This window comes from Rhipicephalus microplus, chromosome 1 (assembly GCF_043290135.1).
Source record: "Rhipicephalus microplus isolate Deutch F79 chromosome 1, USDA_Rmic, whole genome shotgun sequence".
Lineage (NCBI taxonomy): Eukaryota > Metazoa > Arthropoda > Arachnida > Ixodida > Ixodidae > Rhipicephalus > Rhipicephalus microplus.
Window position 1 is genome coordinate 199920165 of NC_134700.1, and position 15319 is coordinate 199935483.

The following is a 15319-nucleotide window of genomic DNA, read 5'->3' on the forward strand; positions in this document are numbered from 1 at the left end:
TGGCGCCATTCCACTCTTCGAAGTTTGAATGAGCAGCCGAGCTGTGTGGCACACGTCGCAAAGGCGACATGGCGGAGGGCCAACGTGGCGTCACAGGCGAGGTTGTGAACGCTCCCCAACAACGTTCAAACCAAGTTTACCGCGAGATATTGACGACGGCACCGCCATCCAGGCACACATTAGGAGACGTTTGCTCGCCAAGCCCACGTACGAAATCGCAATCGCCGTTTCGCGCCATGAATAAGCTTCTCTGCAACACTAAACATGGGAGAGCCAGCTTACAAAGACCAAGCTTACACCGATCCCCTAAAGGTTGGCTTCACTTCAAACACAAATGCATTTTCCCTCTGGAAATCATTTACCATTCGCGTATTTGTAGCACAGATGAAGGTATTCACTTTTTTACATGAAGGACGGCAATGCAAATTGCTTTCAGCAGCTTTCTAACAATCCGAACTGGCACATGCAGCGAAATTTCAACACTAGAGGCGCTTCCACATTTTAAATGCACATATATACCCTATAATGTGAACGGGTAAGATGACCGCCACCGTAGCTCAGTGGTAAAGCATCGGATGCATTTTGCGAAGGCCGCAGGTTTGGATCCTGCTTGTGCAAGTTATCTTTTCGTCCGCTTTTCTTTCTTCACATTTACATTACAATTACTTCTAATAACATACACTATATTTCCCCTGGTACTGTTGTCTGTTAGTTCTCATTAATATTGTGTCTACAGAAAATGAACCTATACATTCCTTCATCATTGAAGATAGTCACTCAAAGACGCAGTTTACAAAATAAAATGCTTCAAAAGAGTGCAATCAGTTCAGATGTACACATGTAATCGAGAATTGACACCACTCATGGCTGTTCTTGTGTAGAACCAGTAGTTGTTACAGCTGCATAGTTTATTTACAGCACAACAAAACGCATGTCGAGAGAGTAAACTACAAGTACACTGTCCTTGAAGTATATTGCTATGACAAAAATGTGCATTGTATAAAAAAATATCTGCAACAATACCATGGCTTGTAAAGAATTCCAATTAGGCATTACATTCTCTATTTTTGTGCGCTCTTCATTTTGTTGTACTTCACCTTTTGTTCTTCCGAAATTTTTAATTATGAATTTTTTTATCATTACAATTCTCACAATGTTTTTCTCTTTTTTTCTTTACTGCAATGTCACCATGTGCACAGCATTTTCGTTCAATGTTCATGGAGTCATTTGCACTCGCAATCTATGCAACTTGCCATGCCCCCCCCCCCCCCCTTTTTTTTTTCAGTATCACCCCACTACGATGCTCAAAGAGATACAGTAGGTACTAAATAAATAAATCATAACAAAATAAGAAAAGGAGAAAGTGCATAAAGTTGCCTGACACTGCTTTTAATCTACCCATCACGTCCATGGCAAACGCAAGCTTACGTGATCAGACAAAAATGGCATGTGATGGACATGCAGTAGACTCGATGAAAATCTTTTAAACAGAACTGATGCTTAACTTGTACAACTACCTGAAATAGTACTGGTTTCACCCTTGAATTATGCACCATTATTTCATCTTTCAGTAAATGACATTGCTGCCAAACAAAACATATTTTCCAGCCCCTTCAGCTTCCGTTTAATGACAGCCATCTGCATTTTCATGTAGGGCATGAATCTGCGACATGACACTTGACTGTACGTTTTGTGGCATACAACAACAAAAACAACACCAAACACAGAGAGCGGGGGGGGAGGGGGGAGAACAGTCATGGTCCTCAAAGAAGCCAGACACTTTCTGACTCTTGTAGCTTCAAGGTCGTTTTTATTTTGTGAGAGGATGTTAGTTATGCTGCGCCAGCTGCTTGAGTAACTGCCTGCGCCGCTTTTCCAGTTCCTCTTCGCTGACATCACTGTCCGAGGTCCACTGTTGTGCAAGAACAGTAAAGTCTGAGAACAATGTCGCAAGAAAAAGCTGCCCGCAACACAATGGAGACAGTATGAACGTATACAAAGAAATCAAAAGCTGTTCTTCCAATTAAGTAAAAGGAATGCATCTGTGCATCCTTCTTACTTCACATGAAGTAAAATGAATGCATTAGGATGAGGATAATGTGGAATTACATAAACTCTACTTTCAGGCAATGATTTCTGTCAATATATACAATGATCTGTGTCCCATCATATGCACACACGAACTTAAGCAGTTTCATTGCTCAACCATATTATGTAACCTACACACCCCCTCCTTGGATGTGTTTGTCTTCTACTGACAACTGTACATACATACACACAGGCAAACAGACAAACAAGGACTCACATGCACACGTACACTTGATGACATACTCACATATTCTTTGTTTGAATCTCAGCTGAACCAGCAAATCACTTATTTTTCTCTAAATCTATGTGCCATTTTGTTTTCATGACTCATTGTAACTGCTCTCATTGAGGAGATGATTATTTCATGTCAAACCACTGCAATGCAGGTATCCGGTGGAATTGGGAGCTGGCTTGCTCGGTACTACGTAAAATACTTGTTACAAAAAAACGAGAACAGAAGCAGAAGCAGGAAAAGGACCAGACAGGACAATATGCATTGGGAGCGTTCCTCTCCCAACAACTTCTGTTACTTTTGCAGTGCCGTTCTTTATTTTACAGCAATACATTCCGCAGCTGCATTTCCTGACCATCTAATGTAAACTGTGCTGTATTTATTGGCTTGATGTTGACTGCACAGTGACCTGTGGACTTAACACGCTGAGGGCGATAGTGGGAAAATTCGGCAAATTCATTCTCTGTGCCTAATGAGAGTATTGGAAGTATTCACTGAGCTTGGCCCACCAGGCAGCACTACTAAATGTCTACGTCTGGCCAAGATCGTTGTGATCATTCAAGGATCTGGCATACGACAATCTGTTATCATGAGAAAAAATATCAAAGCAACACACGCCGTCAAGCACCTAGGTTGAACTCCTACGATGACTACTGCAAGCGCGCCTCGTGGATAACTTCACGTGAATGCCTCCTTTATATTCTGAAGAAGGGTAAGAAAACGATATGGTATGCAGTACAACAGGACAAGTGCTTGGTGCACTAGTCCTTTCTTGTCCACTCACTTCGGACTCTTACCCGCAGTGTCTGCACACTCTTCTACTCACTATATATAATACTGCACGTGCTGTTTCAGCAAGCATGGGCTGTCTACACAGGTTTTCGTAGCACAGCCTGTTATAGTTAGGAAGCTCAAAGTGACAGCCAGCAAATGCCATTTACAAAGGCAGCTGCAGTGCCAAAGCGAGAATTGTTTCCGCACCATGCAATGCACACGCAAAGTGCAGCAAGAAATTCAGCACATGCACGCTACTTTCGGCCAGGGATTGGTACGTACCGGGAGTATAGCCAGGGGCTGGCACAACTGGAATGTGTCCCCTCTTGAAATTTACATCTACATAAAACAACACCTTTCTGCCCATCCTAAACTTCACAAGTCAAGGGTGTGCACCTCAAAAATGTTCCTGGCTGTACCACTACAGTCGAACCCCGCTACTACGAAACTGACGGGGCACAGAAAAAATTGCATTACAGCAAAAATTTCATTGTAGTTAAATCGAAAAAATATAGCTGATCTGAGCTATCAAAACAAAGGAACGTTTATTCTCAAAATTCAAAAAGTGTCCGCTGCTTCCTATTCTTTCCCAGCAGCATCACGACGCAATTCTCATCTATGCATCACAAGGCCATGGTGAAAAGCACGCTGAAACAAGGCCTACAACCACTTTTGTGAACGAATCAAACAGCTGCATTAACACGTTAACACCAGCAGCTGTCCGCCGTCAAGGTGTATCCGACAACGCCAAGATGGAATCAGGGTATCATGGAGCGGTGACTTTTGCCTTATTCTATGTCATTCTTATCATTCACCAGTCGTGGCTAGCCGATTTTGTTGATAATGCAGACTAACAATTGCTCTGATTAGTTACCACTATGGGCAAGCCCGAACGAAATGCAGTTCGGGCTAGCCCATAGGTGAAAAGCACACATATGCATTGGCATCAAAAAAGGCATCGTTCCGCACAGCTGCGTGAAAGAAAACCGTGAACTGAGCAACTGAGCTTCAGCTTTGGATCGTCTGTGGCTCAAAAGCAAGCCAGAGACAAAAGCAGGGCAGTCTCATTGCCATCGCTGTCGAACAATAGCGGCACCCATGTTTGCTGAACAGCGGAAATTTCTGGTGGTGCCAACGCGTGTTTTAGACTTCATCGACGTATTTTCAAGTTTTGAAAATGCATGAAAATGTTGAAGACTCTGTTTACTGTATAGCAATAAATATCTGAGCCTAGAATTGCATCGTGAAATTTTGTTGAAGCGGGACGGCGGAAGAAAAAGTGTTCGTTGTGGCAACAATATTTATGCATTGACTCCTATGAACTGTCGAAGGGGAACTGTGAATTTTTCGTTGTAGTGAAAATTTCATTCAAGCGCATTCATTGTAGCGGAGTTCGACTGTATTACATAACACAAACAGGCAGTTTGCCACTGGAGCCAACATTTCACAGGCCTTCCACAGGGCACGTTGAAGACAAGACCAGATATTGAAACGTTGGCTCCAGCGACACACCATGTAAAAACATTTTTCATCTCTTCAGGCCTTCATCTACTACTAAAATTCTGCCTTGTTTGAATTTATGCATAACCGCTATACCACTAATTTCCAATATTACTGGATAAATACACATACTACAATGTCGTGTTCCTGCTCAATCAATATGTTTACGACGAGGAGGAATTATGAAAAGAAAAACAGCCACCAGACATGCCTTTAACGTATGTATATTTGTGAGAGTATGCCTTCGTAATAAACTACAAAGTGTCCCACCACCTGTCCTTCCTCCACGTCTACTATATTCATGCACTCCACTCAATTTCATGCATGTCTGTCAAATATGACACCTTTCAACTATGTACTGTACTTAGAGATAAAGAGGCAAACCGCAGAGTGCATGGCCTTTTTGTGCAGCCTAACGAAAAACAAAGAGCAAGAAGATGTATGACCAAGCCTGACCTTTCCCATACATCACACTGTAGATGCATCAAATTTGGTCGTACATCTTTGCACAGAACAACAGAACATTTAACTGATAGAGAACACACCTGTCTATGCTTGCTTGTTTTCAAGTGTATTCGATCTGCAAGTAATTGCATGCATTGTAAGAAGCATCAAGAAAAGAAAAATACAGATATCACCAACCACCACCACTGCCTGTGGCCCCAGCTCAACTTACAGCAACAGCCCCAGCTATGGCCGAAATTGGCACAGCACTACCCTGTGTGACAATTGCTAGCTTCTGTCACCACTGCACATGCTGGCATTATCTTTCGTTAGCAGAACACACTCATAAGCAGAGCACATTTCTTGCTGAGAGCACCTTGTAAATTCTACATTTGACCTCCAGCAGTGAGAATGTTTCATGTCAGCCACTGAACATTCATGTGATTGTTACTCATTTAGTGTGCAGTTAGATAGCACCCTTTCAGACTGTTAGATTAGGTTCGTTAGGTTTCAACATGTTAGGTTAAGTTAGGTTTTAACACGTTTCAGGGTAAACTTGATATGTATTTTCTCTCTACAGCATCCCAAGATTGTTTTATGATTTAATTTTTAGGCTTTGTTTATTTTTATGATTAAGAATAACACTTTCTTTTCCTTGAATTGCTGTAATTCACCACTGCGTGCTCTCGAATTTCGCTTACATACTGCACTGCAAATTTTTCTGCATTGTATTTTTCTTGGTTTTTACGATTTACTTGCCTTGTAACCCTTTTCCAGAGAAGTTTACTAGTGATTTCATTGCAATCCCCCTTAATCAATGCCTCCGAGCCTGTAACATATCTTTCAATAAATAAAAACCTTGTCAAACTGCAAGAATCAAAGACATGGTCAAATGCTTACCATTAGCTATCCTTGAATCAAAAGAGAGTAAAGGTCAAAGACAATGAAGCGCTCAACCAACTTGGTCACTCACTTTTTGGTCCAATTCGCCTTCCTCACGTGCGCTCCCACTTCGCCGAGAACGGCCACTCGCTGCTGCTGCGGCTGGTGCAGCTGCTGAAGGCTGAGCAGGGGCTGGCGGGGGCGGCTGCGGTGATCTCCGTGATTTTTTCTTTTCGCGGCGCTCCGATTCTGAATCTGATGAGGCCTACACATGACATGTCAAGGACACAGTGCCACACGGCAATTACTCTAGGAAAGTGAAGGAGGCGCAACAAAGTCAATTCAGTAGGAAACTTTTGAAAACAAGCTGACTAAGCATTGTAGCAGCGGTAATCACTTGCGACTGTCAAGTGTAATTTTATCACTGTCTGTACTCCCGCTATCTCAAAACATTGTGAAATTTTGCTTACAGTAGTTGTCATTACAGTTTAAGTCAACCATGCAATTTACGGGTCTCCGGGCAAATTAAGGCTTGGTGGTCACTCTGATGATTTGAGTGCCTGCTTGTATCGGTAACATTTGCGCCAGCAAAGTGCACAAACAAAAAAAATACATTATGCATACAGGATACAACACAACACAGTAGCACTCTAATGGTATAGAATCTTCCTCGTATCTTTACTAGGTACAGGGTCCAAATCTCAGTGATGTCCACTGTTTTTCTAATAGAGAAAGGAGACAATCCTTGGATTGGCAATAAGCTGCATGTGGGAGTTCTAATCTTGGAGCCTATCTGACCTTGAAACCTGCCTGTACTTTTCTACCTAAAGGTAAGACAGATGCAGGCACACTTATGGCCAGGAGCTTGGCCATCACAATACCACCACACCTGAAAACTAAAGGGTTGCATCACCTTGACCCACAAGTTTCTTCACCTAATTGACTAATTGATATGCTACAGAATAAATTTAGTAAATTGTTGTTGTGTAAGAAGCCCAGAAAAATCAACTGAAGTTTCAAGACCAGTTCAAAAAAACTTCAACATCCTAAGTCAGCACACACTTACGCTGCTTTGCCTTTTCTTCTTTCGATCTCGCTTCCTTCGTCTTGCTGAATAGTCTGCAATAAGCAAGAGATTAGTGACATATGTACAATCAAACACTCGCTTTCCAAGAGACTCTCTGGATCAAGGAAAGCATCAACAGATGACACTGCCACGGGAGAAAAATCTTGTCTTAGCAGTCAACAAAACATTCACCTGTGAAACAATGCACTCACTACAATAAAAGCATACATACAAGTGATGCCCGAGACAAAGTCTGATGTTCAAGTAACAAAAGTGAACACAAAGTAAACACCAAAGTCTCGTTCTTCACTGTTGAACTTTACACTTTTCAATAAAATTAAAACAGGTAAGCTATGCACAAGTCTAATATAGGCTGAAAGTTGATCCCTTTTACAGTCATAGAATGAAGGTACAAGAGCACTAAGACATTTCTAGTCAAGTGAAGAGATCTTCATATTTAATAATAAAATATAGGGAGGGGGGAATCGGAGGCCAATATCTTTATGGGAAACATTCACAGCATGCAAAGCTTTTTATGGAGTGAGAAAGAGGCACAAAAGTAGACACATACAATTACATGGTTGAGTGGGTAGCCAGAGACAGCCAACATTAACCATTCCTCATATAACCCAGGCAAACATGGCAGGCTTCAGACAAAAACTCATACTCTTTCAGTTTTCTTGTATATATTTCGTATTTATCATAGTTCTACATTATAGTTTTTTTCATCGTACTTTATATCACTAGATGTTTTCTTGGACAATTTTGACAGACAAATGATTTTTTTTTTCACATTGACTGAAAGGAGCAGTTCAAACAAAATAGTTTTACATCCTATTAAATGCTCTTAATGAAAAATATTACAGCAAGGCTTCCGAGGTGACATGCAAAATAAAATTAATGCTCAGGCACAATTTTCGTAACAATGCTGCATAAACAGCAGTTGAGTCCACAGGAGAGGAATAGAATTCGGAGAAAAGCACAGGTACTTGCCACTGTCTGACTCAGATTCATCTGACTCTGAACGAGATCGCTTCTTTTTTCGACTGCTTCTGTATCTAGAAGAGCTGTCTGAGTCACTTTCCTGAAGAAAAAAGAAGCACAAGTTACAACTCTGACATTGCCATACAAAAGCTTTTTTTAACCAAATGGACTGCATCAACCAACAAAGCCATGACATAACTTCCACCCGTTAGAGCTGCAGTTTGTCTACAGACTTGTGGACGCAAAGGGAGTGCCATATACCGGAGACATAAACATGACCGACCAGCCAAGATGTTGATGACATACCAGGCGGCACAGAGCTCAAGTAGACAGACACAGTAACCAGGCATAGACTGCCTCCCTGCCACTGTAAGTTTTTGTCAACAATGTAATCACAACCACGTTGTCTTTTAAAACGTATCGTTCGGTGAGAGCGCTCAGTGAATACAAGAGAATGTGTATAGTATAAGTACGAATAAACGAAATATATCAAGATGCCACTATCCATGTCCCATGTCTGCTAATCTAACATTCTGGTGCACACAATGGTACTGGCACAATATTTGACATGCTTAAACTCTCCATGACTGCGACTGCAATACATACAGCAAGCATCTGGTGGCAAGTAGATTTGAAACAAATTTAAAACAATGCATGCCTGCCAATCTCACTGTCACATCATTATTTCTGAGAGCTCAGCAAAAATACTATTCTGGGCATCTTCTGGGTACTGCACTATTTCTGGATAATCACTGTAGAGGTGCTTCTTTTTTTGACATTCCGTACTAAAGATGTCAACCTATTGCTTCCTTCCTTTTTGTGATGCATCTGCTTGTGTTGCAGACGTGGTATTTTGGCCATTTTTGTATTACACTTTGAAAAGCAAGGTTTCTTTCAGCACGTTGGTGTTTTATGCCGAGGTCCACCACGACTCCGCTGACGTATTTTCACCACGAATATGACGTAAAATATATACCAACAGATTTCAAAGAAAAAAGGCGAGAAGGAAAGATTCTGTCGCGTGACGTCAAACCAGCAACCTCTCGATTCGCAGCGCACGGTGCTAACCACTATGCCACAGGGCTTACGTTGTCGAGAATGCTACCGGCAAGTTATTTATACACACCATACACTGTTTGGTAGTTCTTAGAGCTCCGAAACTTTGCCTTGTTTTCATTATCAGTAGCGAAGGCACAACGGGCTCGCGTTTCGTAGCTTTGGGTGCGCTCTAAAGGTTATCGCCTCCACGGAGCGTGGTCTCTCTTGCGCACGCACTTATCAAACCCGCAATTCGGGAGAGGACACAAAGATCACTGCTCCCGGCCGCGGCCGCATTTACGAAAGTTGCTGATACACGACAAAGTAAGAATTATGACAGTTGTTCGCGCAACCTGTGCGCTCGTTTCGTGCACTTTTCTCTCTGTTTGAACAGCATGCTTTGCGTGTTGAACTGTGACAGTTGTTAGTCTGCGCTCCACCTGTGTATGCTGATTTCGTGCGTGCTCTCTGCCTGAGGAGTGTGTTGCAAGTTTCAAGCTGCTTGCTGTTACTTTGCGATTTGTTGCTGCTGCTAGAACAATGCACAATAAATGCTCAACTACTCCTGTGAAGACGCATTTCACTTTAGTGTTATACTGATTCCTAGATAGGGGGATCAGCCACGTTTTTTTACACAGTCCAAAGCGCCAGTGGTTCAAGCTTTGAACAAAAGCTAGCACCAGTCTTTTCCAAAAAACACATTAATAAACTATTGTGGTAACTAAAGATGACATACCGAACGAGATCTGGAACGTTTCTTGTTCTTTTTCATCTTCTTGCTGTGCTTTTTCGACCGACTATGGCGGTGACTGCATGCTTCCTGCAAAACCAAATGCTCTGACTGACTATGCATTCAGCATTACCGTGCCTTAAGAGTTGGCAATTCAGGCTTGGATGCACAGCACAGCAGACTAAGCCAGTACTGGGACATGCAGGTCATTGGCTCCCATTGTGAGAACACTCTCCTGTTTGTCTCATATTTTGGATAGGTGGACACAAAATTTACAATTTATGAACAACTGAACCCTTTCAGCAGCTATGCAAGTGGTCCCATTTGACAACATGGTCAGGTTTTTAAATGTATAGTAACATTAAGTCTTTTCTTAATCCCTTATTTAAATGAATAGGCAATAAAGTATTATTCATTGTATGGCAGACCCTCTTACCACTGTTTTTGTTTCGCTCCTAAGTCATTTGTAAACAAAACGTTGTATGCTGCCAATGCATCCCACTGTTTTCAAGACAGCCACAGTAGACACTCACCCTTAGTGCTTAAAAGCTTGTTCCGCTGTCAATGACACAAATGCAGAATGAAACACTTTTAAGATGCACAGAGGAAGGTCACGAAAGTGCAATTTTCAGATGCCTATTACACTACATAACAACTCTTACAAATGCATTCTCATGCTATGTTGTAAGCAATCTGATCGCAGCTCTACACAGATACTGTTGGGAGCATAAGAGCCAGCTTTATGACACTTGCCTCCAGTGTGAGCTGGTATTCCTTGAAGATCCGCATCCGCTCCGATTCTAAGCTCAGGTTGATAAAGGCAGGCTCCTTTTCAAACTGCTTTCGTACCTGAAGGACATGCCACATTGTTGAGCAAGGACAACAGAAATTGCTTCAACTCCTAGAGTCACAAGCACACACCTAATTCAGAAACATTTCTGCTAAAAACTCGCCAAGCAAACTTAACAACAAGACTGCTGAAAAGCAGGATTAGTCAAGAGCAGTACGAAAGAAAATGTGTTGCTTAAAAGCAACATGTGTGCAGATCCTAATTGAGCCCTTCAGGTACGTTTCTTGCTGACCATTTACTAGTCGTATTGAATACTTTCGTGTGGACAAGCATTGAACCAATCTCAAAAGCAGTTGTGGTGTTCCTTTGCTATTCTTGAGGTCATTCAGGGTAGGAGAAACACAACCTTTTTATCCAAGTACATTTAAGAAGCCAGACATAGATTTCAAGTTATATCGAAACTCTGTGAAACCCAACATTATTCGTAACAACAATAAGCTGGTAGCCTTACACCAGGGAGTGATTACTACCGACACAGCCAGCAACGGTTCTCATTTACTATGGGGAAAGAACACACCCCTCAGAAAACCAGTTGCCAGAAGCACCTTCACCGCTACTCCCTTTTTCATTCTGCATCAAGAAGTCAGGAGCCCCACCTTTAAAACATTTGAGGTGTCAGCTTTTAAGTCGTACTTCATTCACTATTGACTCCCTGTCTATAACAACTACACGATATTGCTTGACAGACTATCTGACCCAAAATTATAGGATAATTAGTATTTAGCCCGGCCAACTAAACTGCTGGTATTAATAAAAGTTTTTTTTCCTTCTCCTTTTTCACCACATTCTGCATCCAGTTAAAATAACTGAGTCCTAAAATGCTATACAGTCCAACCCACTTACAACGATCCCAGATATAATGATTTATGAATTATAACGACCCTATTTCAGTGCACTTACAATTTTCCTATGATACCCTTTGAAACTGAGTCCACATACAGTGAACATTTTTCAAAGCCTTCTACACTTACAACGAACACTTTCAACGAGGCGACGATAAAAATATGGCGCATACAATGCAAAAGAATTGTTAAAACAGGCATTCTCAAGCATGTGATATGTGCGCGCTCGCGTGTGCCCTGCTGCAGTTCACTTGCGACGAAAATATCACAGACCGCGGTGAGCATCTCACGCAGATTTCCGACGGCGCGAGCGAGGTCACTTTCCAGTCGTTTTTTCACCAGTAAAAAGGAAGTTTGGCGGAAAAAAACAAAAAGAAAGAGGAGACAGCATGAAGACTTGTGGTCAGCTTTTGCACGGCAAACTTTTCTGATGCCGTTTTCAGCATCTACAACCGCCAACGATTAACCAACGATGCCTTCCAATGCAAGAAAACATAAATGCGAGAAGCGATAACTTTTGTCACATAAAAGCTCACTACGATGCTGCTCACTACGACGCTGATACCACAATGTGCCGCAAAACGTTTTCCATTTTTTGGTGATGGCAGAGTTCGGTCGATTAGTGATAACGGCTTCACGCGGTTCGGACGATGCCGTAACGGATAATTATCAAACAGATGAGCATAAAAAAAGAGCGATGATGAGGTTGCAAGTGGCAATGAACGTGCCTATATGACTCATCGCCGGCAACTGTATCACAATCATCGGCAGATAGAGACTCAGCGGAGTGACGGTGGTACAAGTGCGTCAAGCTGCTGTTCGCACGCTCATCGCTGCTGCATCGGGCGAGGCCGCTTGTGCGCATTCCTTCAGGCTACTATTTGCACCCAAACACGATCCCGAGTGAAGCATGTGCGAAGAACACACAAATACACGCAAACATTGGACTGCAAGGTATGTGGCATACGACGGCGAGAGCCACGTAAATGACATACTGCACGCAACTAGCCAGGGATGATCCGTTTGACATCGTGGTACTGCGCTTCACTGAAACGGCGTGAGTGCATTGCAAACATGGTTGAATTCACTCGTGAGGCAACAGGCCTCATTTAACATGCGGAAAGGCCCAACTTGTCAACGGAGGGGTTTTAACTCTTTAATAAAAATACGCAGAAAAAAAAAACAGTTTGGCCACTACGTGGACGTTTTTATGGGCAGGTCCATGTACAACGAACTACTGATATAACAACCGTTTATTATGGCACTTTCCAGTTCGTTATAAATGGGTTAGGCTGCATATGAATAGAATCCATTTATTCTTGTTTTACTGTTTGTTGTTTCTTTTACCCTCATAGTGTTAGTAACATGTTTTCAACAATAAGGATGCATTTTTGTAGCCTGCACTGCTTTGATCTGTTTCATCTGCAGTAGGTAACAAGACATACCTTTTGGTACAAAAGAAAACTTCATATTTAGTACCACGTGCATTGAAAAAGAGAGTGAGTGGCAGCACACAATGAGCACAGTAATTAACGAATAGTGAAGTAACAGCCAGTTCTTACAGAAAGACACTGGTCATTTGCAATAGAAAAGGTTCTATGTTCAACATTAGATCCAATAAAGGCTAATGAAAAAACAAATGATGCAGAGGCTAAAAATAACAGAATGTTGCAACATTTTTTTTAAGTGCCCGCTCAGAGCATATTCCAACTTAAATTATTGAAGCTGTAATATGCGAATCGTGTTCTCCTCTTGATATTTATTTACTACTTGCTCTCATACAATGCACCTTACCTCAAACCCAAGTGCATTTTTGCAAAGAATGAAATTTTCAAAGGCCACAGTATTACACAAGAACTGTTGTACATGAATTACTTACTCAATTTTAGGCTGGTCTTGGGTAATTGAGCTTAAAGCTTTTAAAGGTATCACTAATTATCAATTTCTGCCCACTTTCATTTCTAGCAAAAGGTTTCAGTGGATGTTAATGCGAGTTTCAACAGCTACATTAAGCTGAAATGTAAGGTCCACTCGAAAACTAAAACATACACTGCATCAATGCGAATTTTCGAGGTACACAATATGCTTATGACAAATGCATTACCAGAAAAACAATCAATAGGGACAGCATACAGGATACCTGCATCAGGTAACAGCTTTAAACTAATTGCTCACAAACTCATTGTGAATTATAACAAACAAATGCAAGAATGACAGTATATACGAGCAAAGTCATTACATTCATTTAGTACTCACTTCTCAAACCTACATGACAGTGTCACATTTCCAAAGTCGGTTATTCTAACGCCCCCTTCTCATTTTTCTTATCTAGCTATCCCTTAAAAGGAGATACGATTTGAAAAAAAAAAAAAAAGAAAATCTGTGTTAATCTGTACCCTATGACAACGAAACTTTTGCTGTATATATAGGCTTCTATGCTGACTTCAAATATGTAACTAGTTTTATAGTATGCTACACAGCTTTCGTTTTATGCCATGACAATATGTGAAGTATATTTCATGATGGACCAACTTTTTATGCCACTAAACTTTTATGGTTATTAGACGTTACTGGCTCATATTGCTCCACATGAACTGTAGAATGCAAATAACTGTAAAGAAGGTGTGTATAAGACACTTAAATGAACAAGAAAAATTGTAATGTGAAAACTTTTTTAATCCTCAACTCGTACTAATTGATTACCTTAGGTTCTTAATAATTGTGCAGGTGATATCTATCAAGTTTTAAAGGAGATATTTGCATTTTTCACATTTGAATAAATATCTATCGTTTTAAAGGAGATACTTGCAACCTTCACATTTGAAGAAATTTGTGGACAAAATTTCCTTCCAATCAGGCAATCGGAAGTACACATGATGTCCAAACTCAAGTTGCCAAGAAATAGATCTTGAGAAAAAAGAATTTCAAAGCTCAACTATGCAGAAAAAATATGTTTTTCAAGATGACTTCTTCACTCATGAGAGCTTGGCAATCGTGGTTATTTTGAGAATGTGGCTTCAGTGAACTCCTCAGGCAAAATGGAACAGCAAGCAGCCAGGCAAAAATTTCCAGATAACTTTAGACAATCAACTCGCTTTAGTTTTTAGTAGCCAGTTTGTGCACTTTAAAAGCAATTTTAGCCTTCTTTGACCTTAATTACAACATTCAGTTTTTTTTTTATCGCGAAAGTAGAGGAGCTAACCTTCTGAAAGCAAACAAAAACAAAAAATATGTAATTTTGAAAAGAAAAAAAAAACTTGCGTTTTTCAACTCCTAACTCCCCTCAAGCGGAAAAGCAATGAATCCAAGAACCTACCATAGCTCTCAACAGGACATTACTTTTTGAATGTGTGTGTGAGGTAACAAGAGTGGGTGGTTCTAGTAATATTGTTACTCTCTCGTCATTCACTGTAGAGAAAATGTTTGTCACAAAAAAAAACTAAAGCGCTGCAGTGATTGATTACCAAAGTGCTTGCCCAGGACTGTGCCTCTCAAGCAGACATACTATGTAGCCAGTAAAATTATCAGAAAACACTGAATTCCAACAGACCCCTCACTACTTTTTTTTAAGAAGGCACAAAACTCGCTTATTATGTTGCACCCCGTTATGTTGAAATATAATATATAAAACATTAAAACGAATTAGCTGTGTGGCTTATATAACAAAAAAAGAGAAATGAAGAAGATAGCAGACTTTGGAGGATTGCTTGGCTCTAACCACATTTGCTGTAGAAGCAGCATTTTACCGCAGCCAAGCTAAGATGGTGACTCTTGCTTTAGCGACCCGTTTCATTACAAGCCTCCATTATGCCAGCGTCTTGCATAAAGAAATTTATTGTACGGCCACACACTTCAAAGAATTGCTTTGCTAAAGGTAACTCACTTTTCA

The 15319-nt window shown here is 41.0% G+C and overlaps 1 protein-coding gene across 5 annotated transcripts in view; it reads right to left on the minus strand.

Annotated features, from left to right (window-relative positions):
* Positions 1 to 1790: 1790 nt before the first annotated feature.
* Prp40 (pre-mRNA processing factor 40) overlaps positions 1791 to 15319 on the minus strand; it is a 66981-nt gene continuing 53452 nt past the window's right edge. For 2 of the 5 annotated variants that reach the window (XM_075890072.1, XM_037412547.2), the window contains 6 exons: positions 10492 to 10587; positions 9745 to 9828; positions 7980 to 8070; positions 6987 to 7039; positions 6012 to 6185; positions 1791 to 1912 (listed from right to left, as the gene is read on the minus strand). In XM_075890072.1, the coding sequence (XP_075746187.1) occupies positions 1829 to 1912; positions 6012 to 6185; positions 6987 to 7039; positions 7980 to 8070; positions 9745 to 9828; positions 10492 to 10587 (582 nt within the window). In that variant the 3' untranslated portion in view covers positions 1791 to 1828. Of the gene's footprint in view, positions 1913 to 5139; positions 5175 to 6011; positions 6186 to 6986; positions 7040 to 7979; positions 8071 to 9744; positions 9829 to 10487; positions 10588 to 15319 lie in introns of all 5 variants that reach the window. The other 3 variants (XM_075890058.1, XM_075890044.1, XM_075890066.1) reach the window with 2 other exon arrangements.